The sequence below is a fragment of the Podarcis tiliguerta genome (genome assembly GCF_965153285.1).
Source record: "Podarcis tiliguerta genome assembly, chromosome: 14".
NCBI classification, from domain to species: Eukaryota; Metazoa; Chordata; class Lepidosauria; order Squamata; family Lacertidae; genus Podarcis; species Podarcis tiliguerta.
The window spans coordinates 14,311,338-14,326,079 of record NC_139547.1 but is presented as its reverse complement, the minus strand read 5'-3'; the positions used below and the strand labels follow the sequence as shown (position 1 = coordinate 14,326,079).

Here is a 14,742-nt window from a genome sequence, read left to right as displayed (position 1 = left end):
CACACGCAGCACCTTGGGCCATGTGGGACCCACCAGCTGGTTGGGCTGGCCTGCCTCCCTGTGCTAGTCATTGAAGGTTCCCGCCAAACCTCAGTTAGCCAATCAGCACTGCAGGGAGGCGGAGCCAGTTGCTTAAATAGGAGGTGGAGTTAAATAGGAGGTGTTATCCTGTTGAGTGCTTGCATTAGTAAAGGGCAATGCATTGCATTAGTGAAAAATATACACAAATTGTAACTGCTGGTGCATGTAGATTTAAATTAAAATTAATATACTTGGCACATAAATTGTGTAGGATTTTAAGTTTTTGTTTTTGTTTTAACTTTCTAGATACTATATCACTTAATGTCACTGGTATTAATGTATGCCAGAGATATCAAAATCTCTGCCTTAATGGACGCTGCGTCCCAACTCCTGGAGGAAGTTATCGCTGTGAATGTAAGAAAGGATTTGAACTGGACATTAGAGGAGAGTGCATTGGTATGTGATTTTTTTTTGTCCTTTCTATAGTGTCATAAATAGCATTTTGCTAAAATACCTTTCCCCTTTGCATTCAGTAAAATGTTGGTCGTTGATATTTAAAAACAGAAATTATTGACTAGTTATGTATGCCGTATCATGAACTTGTCCATATTTCCTCATTTCATTTAAATAGTTTTAGGAGGTTGTGTGCTCACCCTCTCAAAGGCAGTAGTGCACAAAACCTTCTACAATCTCTTTTAGTACATACAAAGCTAGAAAGTGAAACTGGAAAATGCCTGCTCAGAAATGTGTGAATCCATATCCTTTTTTGTGGGGGTTAGATATAGGTCTGGAAGGGACATTTGGGAAGGTTGTGTAAAAGAAAACAGTGTGCTTTGAGGTATGCTTTGAAAGTTTATCTGGATAAACCTTAATTCACTTAGGAGGGAAAAACTAGTATACTTTCCAAATGTGGCATATGGAATTTTCCAGTGGGAATGCTGCATAACATAGAATTATATTGCCGATGAAAAAAAGAGTTCTTAAAGCTCGAGTATTGCATAGCACAGTTTATTATTTTATTTTCTAAAAAGTTGTTTAGCATACGTAAAACAAACTTTCGAAAGAAAATTCCAGGCCTGAATACTTGCCTGACGAAAGCTTACTAAACGTACTCTCTGTATCTTTCAGATGTTGACGAGTGTGAGAGAAACCCTTGTATTGGTGGAGATTGTTCAAATACTCCAGGATCCTACGTATGTCAGTGCCGTGCTGGATATCAAAGCACCCTGATGAGGACAGAATGCCGAGGTAGAGCTACCATAGACATATCAAGGCGGGAAATGGTTCGCTATCCTCTTGTAGTCGCTTGCTGCTTTCCCCAAATTTCCATTTAGATGTTACTTTTCAACTCTACAATGCCCAAAGCAACATAATCAACCACAGAGGACTGCCATCTCAGAATCTAGGAGGCAAGGCCAGATTCAGGAGCACTTCCAAGCTGCAAACCTTCTATTTCAAGGGCACTTCATTTAAGTCGGATAGATGCACAATTAGTTGGGTCCCTCACCCTCCATAATCAACTCCATCTCTGTATTGAGTTTGTTTATTCACCCTCACCTAGTCCACGCCAGGTACTCAGTGACTTAACTGCTACACCTGGGTCAACTGAATTATCAGTTTGCATACTGGTGACACTTGAACCCAAATCCCTGGACTTCTCTCTGCAGTTTAATATAGATGTTACACAAGTGCGAGGGACGCGGGTGGCACTATGGGTTAAACCACAGAGCCTAGGGCTAGCCGATCAGAAGGTCGGCGGCTCAAATCCCCGCGATGGGGTGAGCTCCCATTGCTCGGTCCCTGCTCTTGCCAACCTAGCAGTTTGAAAGTATGTCAAAGTGCAAGTAGATAAATAGGTACCTCTCCAGTGGGAAGGTAAATGGCGTTTCCGTGCGCTGCTCTGATTCGCCAGAAGCGGCTTAGTCATGCTGGCCACATGACCTGGAAGCTGTACGCCGGCTCCCTTGGCCAATAAAGCGAGATGAGCGCCGCAACCCCAGAGTCGGCCACGACTGGACCTAACGGTCAGGGTCCCTTTACCTTTACACAAGTGCATGAGAACTGCTGGACTAGATAGGCCATTTACCTGATCTTGCAGGCTCTTTTACTCTTGTGGAAGTGAATTCTGTGGTTTAACTATGTGCTGTGTGAAGAAGCACTTATTTTGGTCTGTCCTAAGTCTTCCAACATTCAGCTTCTATATTCTAGTGTTATGAGAGAGGGGAAGGCGAGCTTTTCTCTATCCACCTTCTCCATACCATTAATAATTTTATACAGCTGCATCATGTCTCATCTTAGTCTCCTTTTCTGTAAGCTGACAAACCCAAGTAATCATTCCTTATGGGTTGAGTTGCTCCATCCCCTCGATCCTTGTGGTTGCCCCTTTGACTGTTAAATAGCATGGGAGATAGAACCTTTCTGGAATCTGTCTGGAAAAGTGGAGCAGAACTTCTACAAAACAGGACATTCCCACTCCTTGTTCCTGCCACCAGTTCATTATCAATAATGTATGAACCATTGAGAGCATGAGAACCAGTGGGATTACACTTCCCTTGTATCTCTCCCAGCAGAGATTCACCAGGGTAACCAAAGCAGCGTCACTCCTGAAATCTGGCTGAAATACAAACAGAAATGGAACTGGAAAATCCAGTCCATCCTTGAGAACTTTGCTTTCTTAGCTAGGAAGGGCAGGTTAGACTCTTGGGATTAAGTGTTGAGATCAAAACGAGCCATGGAAGGATGCCTTAGAACAGATTTCTTCAGAACAGAATAAAAAAAAAAAAAACTCTTCTTTAGTTGTTGCTTTATCCTTGGGATTGGGGCATCCATCTCTAAGCAATATGTGGTGCTTAGGTCATTTCAGCTTCCTGGAGACATTTAAGGAGACAAAGGCTGGGTATCCTTTTTATTTTATTTTTTATTAAATTTGTACACATCACCTTGCCAACAAAGGTCCGTATAGTTAAAGCTATGGTTTTCCCAGTAGTGATGTATAGAAGTGAGAGCTGGACCATAAAGAAGGCTGATCGCCAAAGAATTGATGCTTTTGAATTATGGTGCTGGAGGAGACTCTTGAGAGTCCCATGGACTGCAAGAAGATCAAATGTATCCATTCTTAAGGAAATCAGCCCTGAGTGCTCACTGGAAGGACAGATCCTGAAGCTGAGACTCCAATACTTTGGCCACCTCATGAGAAGAGAAGACTCACTGGAAATGACCCTGATGTTGGGAAAGATGGAGGGCACAAGGAGAAGGGGACGACAGAGGACGAGATGGTTGGACAGTGTTCACGAAGCTACCAGCATGAGTTTGACCAAACTGCGGGAGGCAGTGGAAGACAGGAATGCCTGGCGTGCTCTGGTCCATGGGGTCACGAAGAGTCGGACACGACTAAACGACTAAACAACAACATACCACCCTTCATCTGAAGACCACAGGGTGGTTCACAAAATACAAAATACATTTTAAAAAAACAACCCTTCCAGAAACACATTCAAAAGGCCATAGATGGTTTAATCAGCCAAATGCCTGGTTATCAGGAAACATTTTTGCCTAGCACTTAAAGATATGTAACAAAGGTGCCAGGCAAGGCTCCTTGTGGAGAGCATTCCACAACAGGGAGCCATTGCAACAAAGGCCTGTTCTTTGGTTGTCACCCTCTGGACCTCTCGAGAAGGCAGTCGAAGAAGGGCCTCATGATGATTACGGGGTCCGGGCGATTCATTTGGGGAGAGGCGGCCCTTGCCACAAATCTCTGCTGCTATACATGAGAGAGAAAGTACTAGTTTATTTTATACCATGTATGTGGCAAAAGAATGGAGTGGCCATGCTGTGAAAATATGAGCGAAGTCAGAATGAAACTATCTCCTGTTGACTTTATGTTTGAAGCTTGGAGATGTAATTAGGGGGAACCGTACAATTGGCTTAGAAAAATAACAATATTGTAGGCATGCAGAGGGAAAGCACGGATCTAGAAATATCTGCGGGATTAAAGAGTTATGAAAGAGAAACAAAGAATTAAAAGACGAAGCCTAGAGAAAACAACTCTGAGCACTATTGGCTGCTAGTGAAGGAGAGAGGCTCAACAATGACATGTCATTTTGCCAAAAAGCCCGATAGGAAAACTGCTAGCACTGAAGTCAAATTGTTTGCTATATGAAAAGAACAGCAGCCATGCAAACTGTTGTACAGTGGAACATTCAGAAAAGGCACAATAGTATACGAATGGCCACTTTGGATTAATTGTAAGGGCCAAAAGAGGAAAGAAAGGAAGAAGACCCAAAACCTGGCAATGGTTTCCATCCATGCATATCTGTTTTCTGTGTGTTTAAGGGCAAAATTATGCAATTCCCTCCCCCCCAGTCATATCAACTGCAGTTTGCCTTGTGTCCCTGTGTATGTCCCTCCAATCCTCATCGCTCAGCAGTCGACTCAGTGTGTGGCCACCGTGAAAAAGGAAGATTCCATGCTAGGGTTCATTAGGAAAGGAAAATAAAACTGCCAATATCATAATGCTGTTATGCAAATCAATGGCGAGACCGCTTTGGGAATACAGTGTACAGTTCTGGTCACCTCAGTTCAAAAGGGATATTGTAGAGTTGGAAAAGGTTCAGGGAAGGGCAGCCAAAATGATTGAGGGGATGAAGCAAGTCACCTATGAGGAAAGCACACACTTTTTAGTTTAGCAAAAAGGCAAGCAAGAGGTGACATGATAGACGTTTATAAAATTATGCAAGGCATGGAGGAGATGGATAGAGAAAAGTCTTTCTCCCTTTCTCCTAACACTAGAATTTGTGCCCATCTAACGAAGATGGATGTTGGAAGATTCAGGACAGATAAAAGAAAGTACTTATTCACGCAGTGCCATAGCTGTCAACCGTCCCTTATTTGGCGGGAAAGTCCCTTATCCCAGCACCGTGTCTCGCTGCTATCCCTTATTGATGATGTCCCTTAAATTTCCCGGGTTTCAAAGGAAGCAGCTCCCTGCCGGCCAGGGAGGAGGGAGGCTCCAACTGTGTTGCTTGGCTGCGTTGCTCACCCAATAAGGAGTCTAAGGACGACTGGGGGGTAGAGCTTGCATGCCTTGTGCCGATCAAATCAGCCGCGTTGCCTGGGGACTCGCCTTTGCTCAGCGCTTCCCAGCGGAGAGGTGACAGTGGTTTTCCTTGCTGCGTCCCCTTTGCCGGGTTGCTGCGCTGTGGGAACCACCGCTTGAGGCTTCGTTTGGCTGCTGGCTGGGCTTTCTGCCTTTGGCTCGGAGGGGCTCAGAAGTTGAACATACCTGTGCTAGGAAAATCCCTTATGTTGGCTGCTGATCCCTTATTTTCAAGGCTGCTGGTCCTTTATTTTCAAATCTGTACATCAACAGCTATGTGCAGTGCATAAATTATGGACCTCACTTCTGCAGGAGGCAGTGATGGCCACTAACTTGGATGGTTTTAAAAGAGGATTAGGAAAATTCATGGAGATGTCTTTCTTACCCCCTGCCCCATATGCTTTAGCAGACTTAAAAAATATAAGCACTGTGTGTATATCAGTCAATTTAGCCATACATTCCTCTTTCTTTATTATTTAAAGTGCAAAATTACTCGTGCCATCCACAGCTGTGAATGCCCCACAGCTTTAAAAATGTTACTGTATTTTTTGCTCTATAAGCCGCACCCAACCATAAGCCGCACCTAGTTTTAGAGGAGGAGAACAAGAAAAAAAATATTCTCTCCTTCTCTGCTCAGCGCCTCTCCAGCAGAGCGGGAGGAGAAACGGAAGGGGCTCCATTTCTCCTGCCGCTTCGCTGAAGGGGCGCTGCGCAGCTTTCCCTCTCTGCGCAGCACCCCTTCAGCGAAGCGGGAGTGCTCCTGCTGCGCTCAGAGGCTTCGGGCGGCTATCCCTGAAGCCAGGAGAGCAAGATCAGTGTGCACCGATTCCTTTTGCTGTTCTGGCTTCTGGGATAGCTGTGCAGCCTGCATTCGCTCCATAAGACGCGCACACATTTCCCCTTACTTTTTAGGAGGGGAAAAGTGCGTCTTATAGAACGAAAAATACGGTACATCTGTCACCAACTATTAAATAGTGGGGTTCCCTCCCCCCACTTACCTGGCATTATTCACTTTAAACATATGATTTAATGAAACTTTCCCACCACAAGCAATATGAGTGTTGCTGGAGAGAAACTGGACTTGGCAGTTTCATCCTGTTCTTTCTGTTCAGTGATCTGGAGCTAGTGATTATAGACCCTGGGATTGCATTTTGCGGTTATAGGGAATAGTCCCGTCACTGCTGCCCTAAACAACTTGGAGGAAGGTACAAACATGCTAAGCAGATTATTGCAACGCAAGTAAAGAGTGCTTCCTGTCCATAGCCTGGTGGGATGGCCTAGAATGCTGTCTCTTAATGGAGTCAGGGGAGTCACTGCACTCGGGAGACTTTTGACTTAGATGTAGCAAGAACAGAACAAGTGTACTGTCCTCAACTGGATGGACAGACCTGATTTCCACCATCACAGTGTGCATGTTACACTTAAAAAAACCATTGATTCAAGTGGTAAAGATTCAAAGCATGTGTTCGAATCTTACCCATAAAAGGCAGCAAAATTTAAATGTGTTCGACTTTGGCTTGATTGCTTTTGTAGCTTCTAGGCAGTTGAGTCAATTAAACCTGCCTAAGTTGTGTGTCTATTTTTTTTGTTTTATATATATATAAAAAGCAAATAAGCACCATAGTTACATTTAAATCTTCATTTTCTTCTGTTCCAGATATTGATGAATGCTTGCAGAATGGCCGGATATGTAACAATGGTCGGTGCATAAACACAGACGGCAGCTTCCACTGTGTTTGCAACGCTGGCTTTCACGTGTCGGCTGATGGGAGAAACTGTGAAGGTTAGGATCATCTAATTTCTTAAGAGTATTCTTCCCTCTATCCGTGTAATAACTGCCTTTGTGTGAATGTGTACACGGGCTGTCCTATCGCTGGGCAAGTAGGCATCTTATCAGTAAAATCTGAAATCATAGTCCTGTATAGAGGCCCTATATCCTCTTTCCAACTCCTAGCAATATTTTCCAGAAGTTTCACAACTGTTTCATAGGTGAGAAGCTAAGGAAGAGTTCAGAAAGGGATAGCCAGCAAAGCACTGTCTGGCCAGGCTCCTATGAGTGTGGTCTCCACATGACTCAGGCCAAGGAACACACTGGAACTATAAGCTTTTATAAGACTCGGAGGACTTCCTTGTTGGCATGGTGGTTCTCCTGGTTTTTTGTTTTGCTCTTTAGCTTTCTCTATTGAAAACTCACTCTTTACCTCTGAATCAGAGCAAACCCACTGAAAACCCAAATTGCCATTTGTTGTGCTTCAGCTTTCAAAAAGAGCCGGGTTTTTGTGGGGAATAGTCTTTGGCTAAATAAATAAATAGTTGGTGCTTGGACACAGAGCTTTAAAGCACAGGCCTGTGCCTGGAAAGCCCAAGAAAACAGCTAAGTGTGTAAGCCATTAAGTTTAGTGGGATTACTTCAAGGTGAACTAACATTTGATACAACCTCCTGTGAACAACTTTGCATGCCCAGTTATAGAGCCCCATTAGCAATGCCTGATGTGGTTTCTGCAAGACAAATAGTACTTCCCTCTAGCCCAGTGTTTCCCAAACTTGGGTCTCCAGATGTTTTTTTTAGACTACAACTCCCATCACCCCTGACCACTGGTCCTGCTAGCTAGGGATGATGGGAATTGCAGTCCACCAACAGTTGGAGACCCAAGTTTGAAACTGTGCTCTAGCCTGTCATGGACAGTCTGCTCTTGAGAGGTCTGTACTAGCCGTATCATGAACTTGTAGCTATATTGAGTAATTAACATGCCTGATGGGATCTTATTGCAACATTTCCTGAGCTTTAAAGAGTTGCCTCTCTTTTAGGAAATGTAAACATAATTTGATGTGTTCTTACCTCCTAGACCCTTAACCTTTAAAAGAAGAAAAGAGAATGTTCTTTTATCATATTTCCCAAGGTTCTTGGGAGAGTTTCCAATGATCTGTTCATACATTAAAAAGAATTTCAGGCACTGGTTGTAGAAACATTTTTGGCAGAATATTATCTTAGTGATTCAGCTTGAAGATTTAATGCCAACATTCCTACTTGGGATAGATACACATTTTAAAAAATCATAAATTATTTTTGTCTGATTTAGAATGTAAGTGAAAAGTAAACATGCCATGTCTAGAGGAGTAATTTCAATCCAAGACAGCTGCAGTATTAAGAGAAGTATCTTGGTCTCAAATATAGTTCTAATGTCATTATGATCTAGAGGTAACTGCTAGTAGTAATTTTTGTTAATCCTTGGTAGAGACAGACCTTTTAGAAATCTGTATTTCATCCTACTTTTGTGGGGGAACGATCAAAAGTTCAGGCTGCTTTTGGGTATCATATCTGCATATCCATATCCCTGAAATATATATCTGGAAACCCATCATAGCCTTTCAGTCTAACATCTGCCCCACCCCACCAAATCCCATGTGTTAACGGTAATGAGAACCAGTGAAATGCAGAGAACAATCTGCTAAAACATTTTTCATTCCACTAAGAACGCTGCCAAAATGTCTGTGAGCATATTGAATTGCGTCAGCTTCTGAAGCAATTGTCTCTGTTACACTATAATGGCCCAGTTTCCATGCCCAAATTCAATCATATACCTGTCTAAAGCCACGCAGTACATAAATGAAGATATTAAGAGTTAAGTCTTTTTGGCTGTGAATTTGATCTACACTCTGAACTTGGATTTCTTTTGGCCAAACATGATTCTGTATTTCATCTATTTGTTTAAATAGATGAAGGACCGAATAGAAGGATAGGAAATACTGTCAACAGGGGCTACAATCCTATGCAAATTTACATTGAGTAAGCATGTTGAATACATTGTGAGTTTCTTCTAAGTACGTGTGCAGAGGATCAGGTCATATATCTTGTATTCTTGTAACTTGTTTTTGTGTGTGTGTGTGTGCAATAGCACTCCTGGCTGACCTCATCTTTGATAGCCAATGTGCTATACAACATTCCATGTCAGGATATTATGTGTATAAACGTCTCTTTGCAAGGCAAGGTTTGGCAAGTTGGGTGGTAATATAAACCATGCCCATTAAGCTATGTAATTACCATAAGAATGGAATCACTTGTTAAATCCAGGCACTGACTATTGAAGAGAGAGGTTTGGGAAAACCTCCTGTAGCAGAGTTAAGGACAATGGTGATTGCTGCAAACACATTAAAAACTTGCTTAGATTTACATCTGCCCCCATCCACCTTTAAACAAATGGTCCCCATGAAAATACTTAGGCTAGAATAAATCACAGATACTTGGCTTTGCAAATAATATTTTAATCACAGTTTCCAGAAGTTACAGCAAACAAATCTCCATCTGCTGGCAGTTAAACAAAGATGAAAAAAAGTTTCCAAATGACTTCAAAAGAAACGTGGTTTCCTTGCAAAAAGGACCGTACAATCTTTGGGTTAGCAAAGATACAGGCTTTAAAATATCATTTTAGAGAGATTATGTTCACTTGCGGGGAGCCATGTTGCATGGCTTATAGCATTGCATAAAGAGATAGAGAGGGTGCTGTGGACCTGCCCAGCTGCACCCACTCTGGTAACTTCAGTTCAGGGCTCAGGTTAACACTTTCACGCATATCTAATCAACATGATGAATGTCTGCTTTTCTCCATGATTTTATAGATATGGATGAATGTAGCATACGGAATATGTGTCTTAATGGGATGTGCATCAATGAAGATGGAAGTTTCAAGTGCATTTGCAAACCTGGCTTTCAGCTAGCTTCAGATGGACGTTACTGCAGAGGTAAGAACCCAACTGCAAATGGTACCATGTGCTATATATTTGTGATGAGACATATGATGCTATGATGTGGTGGTGTTGGTTATAGCACGAGCATTTCTGGTGTCCTGACCTGTCCCCTTCAGTAAGGTACTTTAGCCAAGGCTGGTTTCTATCCATCCATATGACTTGACATCAGACCAGTGCCTGATACTTAGTCCACATAGATGGATTCCCATGTTGATTACAGGGATAGCCTGGCCAGTAGGACCCTTATTTTCCCAGGGCATTTCCTGTGTTCCCGATGGCGCATTACAGTGTCTAGCAGCTGACAAAGAAAAAGGTTATTAATCTTGTTTCTCCCCCTGCTTTATCTCATGTGCCTAAATAAGGTTGTAATAATGAATGCTAGAAATTCTCTCAGAGCTACGACCCCCAAATTTCCCTAGGAAGAGAGTTTGACTGTTAAACCACTATGGAAATTATAGCTCTGTGAAGGAGGATCGGGGTCTCCTAACAACTGTCAGCACCCTTAACAAACGCCAGTTCCCAGGATCCTGTGATGTAAACCACGACTTTTCAAGTGGTATCTTTCTTTGCTTAAGAGACTCATTTCTAGCTCCAAGCAAGGGATCACATCGCAATAGCTTGCTCTCATTTTGCTATAGCAGCTATGTATTCCCCCACAGTGGACTAAAGAACCAGCAAATAAACGCTACATGATGTCATTACACTGTACTTTCATTCTTATGCCATAAGGAATCAAGTGCTTATAATTCTAATTTGTCCCATTTTCAGCAGGTTTGTAAGCACTAACCAGAAACAGGAGCAAGTAGTAAAAAATAAATAAAAAAATGAGCCAATTTTAAAACAGATTTTTCTTTTCATAAAATACAAATGTTTTAGCTTCAGGGATTGAGGCATCAGTAGAAAGGTTTGTTGACAATATGAGAGGTTTGAAATCCCCCAGGTAAGCTAGCCTGCATCACACTTGACACTTCATTCCCCAAAGAGTTGCAAGGAACCAACAGGATGTAATGGCTTTGTTAGCCTCTTTGAAAAAGAACAATTAAGGTTGCAGTATTTGGCACACCTACCTGGGAACAGCATTAAAAACAGTAGGACTTGCTTCTGAGTAAACATGCACGGAATTGCATTACTCCTCTGAAGTCTTCTGCACCCTTGCCTGAGTGGCTAAATTCTTATACCCACTTCTGTGGGAGTAAATCCCATTGATACCTACTCCTAAGGAAAAATGCTTTGCAAATTTCATTGAACACAGTGAGAAAGATCTGAATAAACATGCATAGGATTGCACCTTAACTCAGTTTAAGCCATATTGCCTATTGCATCTGGCAGTGAGGATCTGTGTCTAGGATCCAGACAGCAAATAGACTTAATATTGATACTTAAAAGATTTATAGTGAATGTTTGAATGGTGCATATCATTGTTTTAAATCATAACCACTAAGATATGTTTTTGAATGAGTAATTTAATTATTTAGCCGTTTTTATACCCCACCCGCTAAACAAAGTTCTTAAGGCATCTTAGGTAAAGGTAAAGGTACCCCTGCCCATACGGGCCAGTCTTGCCAGACTCTAGGGTTGTGCGCTCATCTCACTCTAGAGGCCGAGAGCCAGCGCTGTCCGCAGACACTTCCGGGTCACGTGGCCAGCGTGACAAGCTGCATCTGGCGAGCCAGCGCAGCACATGGAACGCCGTTTACCTTCCCGCTGGTAAGCGGTCCCTATTTATCTACTTGCACCCAGAGGTGCTTTTGAACTGCTAGGTTGGCAGGCGCTGGGACCGAACGACGGGATCTCACCCCGCCACAGGGATTCGAACCGCCGACCATGCGATTGGCAAGTCCTAGGCGCTGAGGTTTTACCCACAGCGCCACCCGCGTCCCCAGTAAGGCATCTTACAATATATTTAAAACACAGTAAATCAGACAACGATGCAATAGTCACTACAGCAGGGCAAAGGTATATATAAGGTTTTGCTCTCCACCATCCCTGTTCTCCAGTGTGCCAACGGATGCTATTCTGGAGCCTAGAACTGACTGTTGAAGCAGCTGGGTGTTAGTCCCACACTAACTAGGACTTCCTCACTGGTTGGCTGTTGCTGCTATCTCTCAGAACCCCTTTCTCTGGTGGCAGATTCAGGAAGTGATGCTGGAGCAAAGATGTTACAAGCCCCGCCCCCACTGGCTCTCAGATGTTCCAGCTGTCACTCTCTGCTGCGGAATCTATGGAGCCATAGCAGGTCAGCTAGTGAATAGTCCCCAGCTCAGTGAGTTTTAGTCCCTCACATAATGGTCTAAAAATAGTTTGGTAATAATAACAGCAAATAAAACATTGCTTGTTGTCTGCTGTTACTTTCTGGTTTTTAATATTGTCGTAAGTCTGTCACATAATAAAACAGATGACTACTACGAATAACAGCATGCTTCAAACATTGAAAGCACTTGATTTCAGTGCAGCGGGCCTGTAATGTAGGGCAGTATTTTTATCCCCGCATTTGCAGAGCTGATACTGCGGTGCTAGCATATTGGTAAAAGGGCTAACTAACACCTTTGGGTCAGAAAGTTGTTCATGTATTTTTACCTTTGTAAATATATAGTACAAGCTACATAGTTTCTGGCACCAGTAATAGTGGGTGATGCCACTGTGGATGTGTTTCATAAGCATTTAGTTTGGGATTTAAACAATGAGTGAATTTGTTTGGATTTGAAACAAGCAAACAAGTGAAAGCATTGAAACCATTCAACATAGAGAGACATCACATTCCTAGAAAGAAACTCCCGTGTTCAGCTCTGTGTCTCGAAGCCAAATGGGAGAGAGTATTCTTCCAAAAAGGTGTGCCTAGCAGCACTGCATCAAATGAGAAGTATTTTGATTTTTTTTTTCCAAAATGGCAAGCTGTTCAGCTAATAATTCCTGTTGAAAACTGGAACGGTTTTATAGTGCTTCCCCCTTCTTATACCTTTCAACGCTTGTAGAAAGCCTTATAGTCAAAGTGTTAAGCACGTAAATGTGTTCAAGTCTAGACTTCTGGATCAGTTAGGCCGTTCTGTCTCCAGAGATTTGAAGAGCCAAGATTTGAGAGACACTTCATACTACTATCCTTCTCATTTTTTTAAAAAAACCCGTCCCCAGATTTGTGAGTAGTGGGATTCTTCTATGCTTGAAGATAAGCAACAACTAAGGTTTCTACCTTCTTGAGACCACATTTTGTCCATGCATTTTTAATACAGGAATTTATATTCCCCTTTTTCTGTATAAAATAAACTCCAAGTGGCATACAGAAAAAGTTCACAAAACAAAGAAAACACAATAGAAACAGTTCAAATTGCTGTAATCATCATCATCACCAAACCTTTTGTTGGCATCGCATACAAACATCCAAAACAAATCAATACAGAATTTCCACTTCCCCAGTGGCACAAAACATTTGCTAAAAGAAAGGAGGCAGAGCAGTCTATCATCACATCTCTTGGTCTCCAGGGAGATCAGACGTCTGCAGTGTATTTCAATGATGAAAAACCAAATAGAGATATTTAGCCATTAACTTGGTGAGCTCCTGATCACCCCCCAGTAATAGAAAATGTATGACCTCTGACTCTGGTTTCCATTTGGGGATACAGAGTTGATCTAGAAATTGCTGACGGAGATCAGCATATAGTTTACAATTGAGAGCCAGGCAGTGACCATTTTGTGTATGTTCAATTGATGCGTGACTGCTGACTCGTGGGTCCTTTTGGATCCAGAATGGGGCAGGGTGGGCTTACGCGTGCTTTGCTGACGTGTGCAGGGGCCAGGGACGTAACCCCCACGCAAATCAGGGGGTCCTTGTACTACAATAAAACCACGAGTAGGATGAAACAACGCAGCAAGAAAAACAGGGACACAATTTTAACCAACGCTGAAAGCTTGATAAAATAAAAAAGGCCTTTGCAGTTTGGCCCTAGGGCTCACCTTTTAAAATCCATATTTTGTTTGAATAGAGGCAAATAAAACGTTAAGATAATGGCCAATTTGGAAACTGCAGAAAGGCTTAATTTGTTCACCTTTCTGGCCCAAGGCGGGAGGTTGGATGCTAATGTATCCTAGGCATACATATATTAAAATACAATCAGAACACCAACTCTTGGATCAGCAACACCATACTTGGTGCCAAACAACACAAGCTAAGTAAAACACAGAGGTGTTTTGCTCTGTACTTGCCCTTTTAAGGTTGAGGGGTGAAAAGAAGAAAATGTCACACATGCCGATTTTTGTGTATATTAAGGCGAGCTGTTACGATGTGATTACATTGTGAAATGTTACACATCCTCCCACACAATATTTCAAAAATATCCCCTTCTTTAATCCTTAGGAGTTTTGTTTTTTTTTAGAAAAGTAGGTGATCACCATAGCAGGGGGGAAAATGTTGTTTGCTTCCTGCTGGACACAGGTTTTCTTTTGTTTTTTTTACAAAAGCTTGAGTAATTTGGCATACGAATTCAAAGAGTGATTGGTACCAAATCCTTTTCCAATTTGGTGAATGCTGGGGGATATGCTGTGCGGCACAGTGTTGCAGAACAAAGGCAAAATTATGTGAAGTTGGAAGACATCAAACACAGGAGCAGCCAACGTTATGCCCTGCAGATGTTTCAGGCTACAATTCCGTTCATCCATGGATGTTGGTCATGCTGGCTGAGGCTGATGGGAATTGTATTCCACAACACCTGAAAGGCACAGTGTTGGTTGGCCTAACCGCCTGCCCCAATCAGAATATCCTACATATTTGCCATAGGAATGGAGGAAAGTGCCTTTTTATTGGTAGTATAAGGGACGTGGGTGGCGCTGTGTGTTAAACTACGGAGCCTAGGACTTGCCGATCAGAAGGTCGGCAGTTCGAATCCCCG

The 14,742-nt window shown here is 42.6% G+C and overlaps 1 protein-coding gene across 5 annotated transcripts in view; it reads left to right on the top strand.

Annotated features, from left to right (window-relative positions):
* The window catches only part of FBN1 (fibrillin 1), a 229,677-nt gene that overhangs the window by 113,306 nt on the left and 101,629 nt on the right, over positions 1-14,742 (top strand). For all 5 annotated transcript variants that reach the window (XR_014504560.1, XM_083411720.1, XM_083411721.1 and 2 more), the window contains exons 12-15: positions 328-477; positions 1,150-1,269; positions 6,774-6,899; positions 9,734-9,856. Coding sequence is in view for 4 of the 5 variants with exons in the window: in XM_083411720.1 (XP_083267846.1) it covers positions 328-477; positions 1,150-1,269; positions 6,774-6,899; positions 9,734-9,856 (519 nt within the window). In the remaining variant the exon portion in view is untranslated. The remainder of the gene's footprint in view (positions 1-327; positions 478-1,149; positions 1,270-6,773; positions 6,900-9,733; positions 9,857-14,742) is intronic.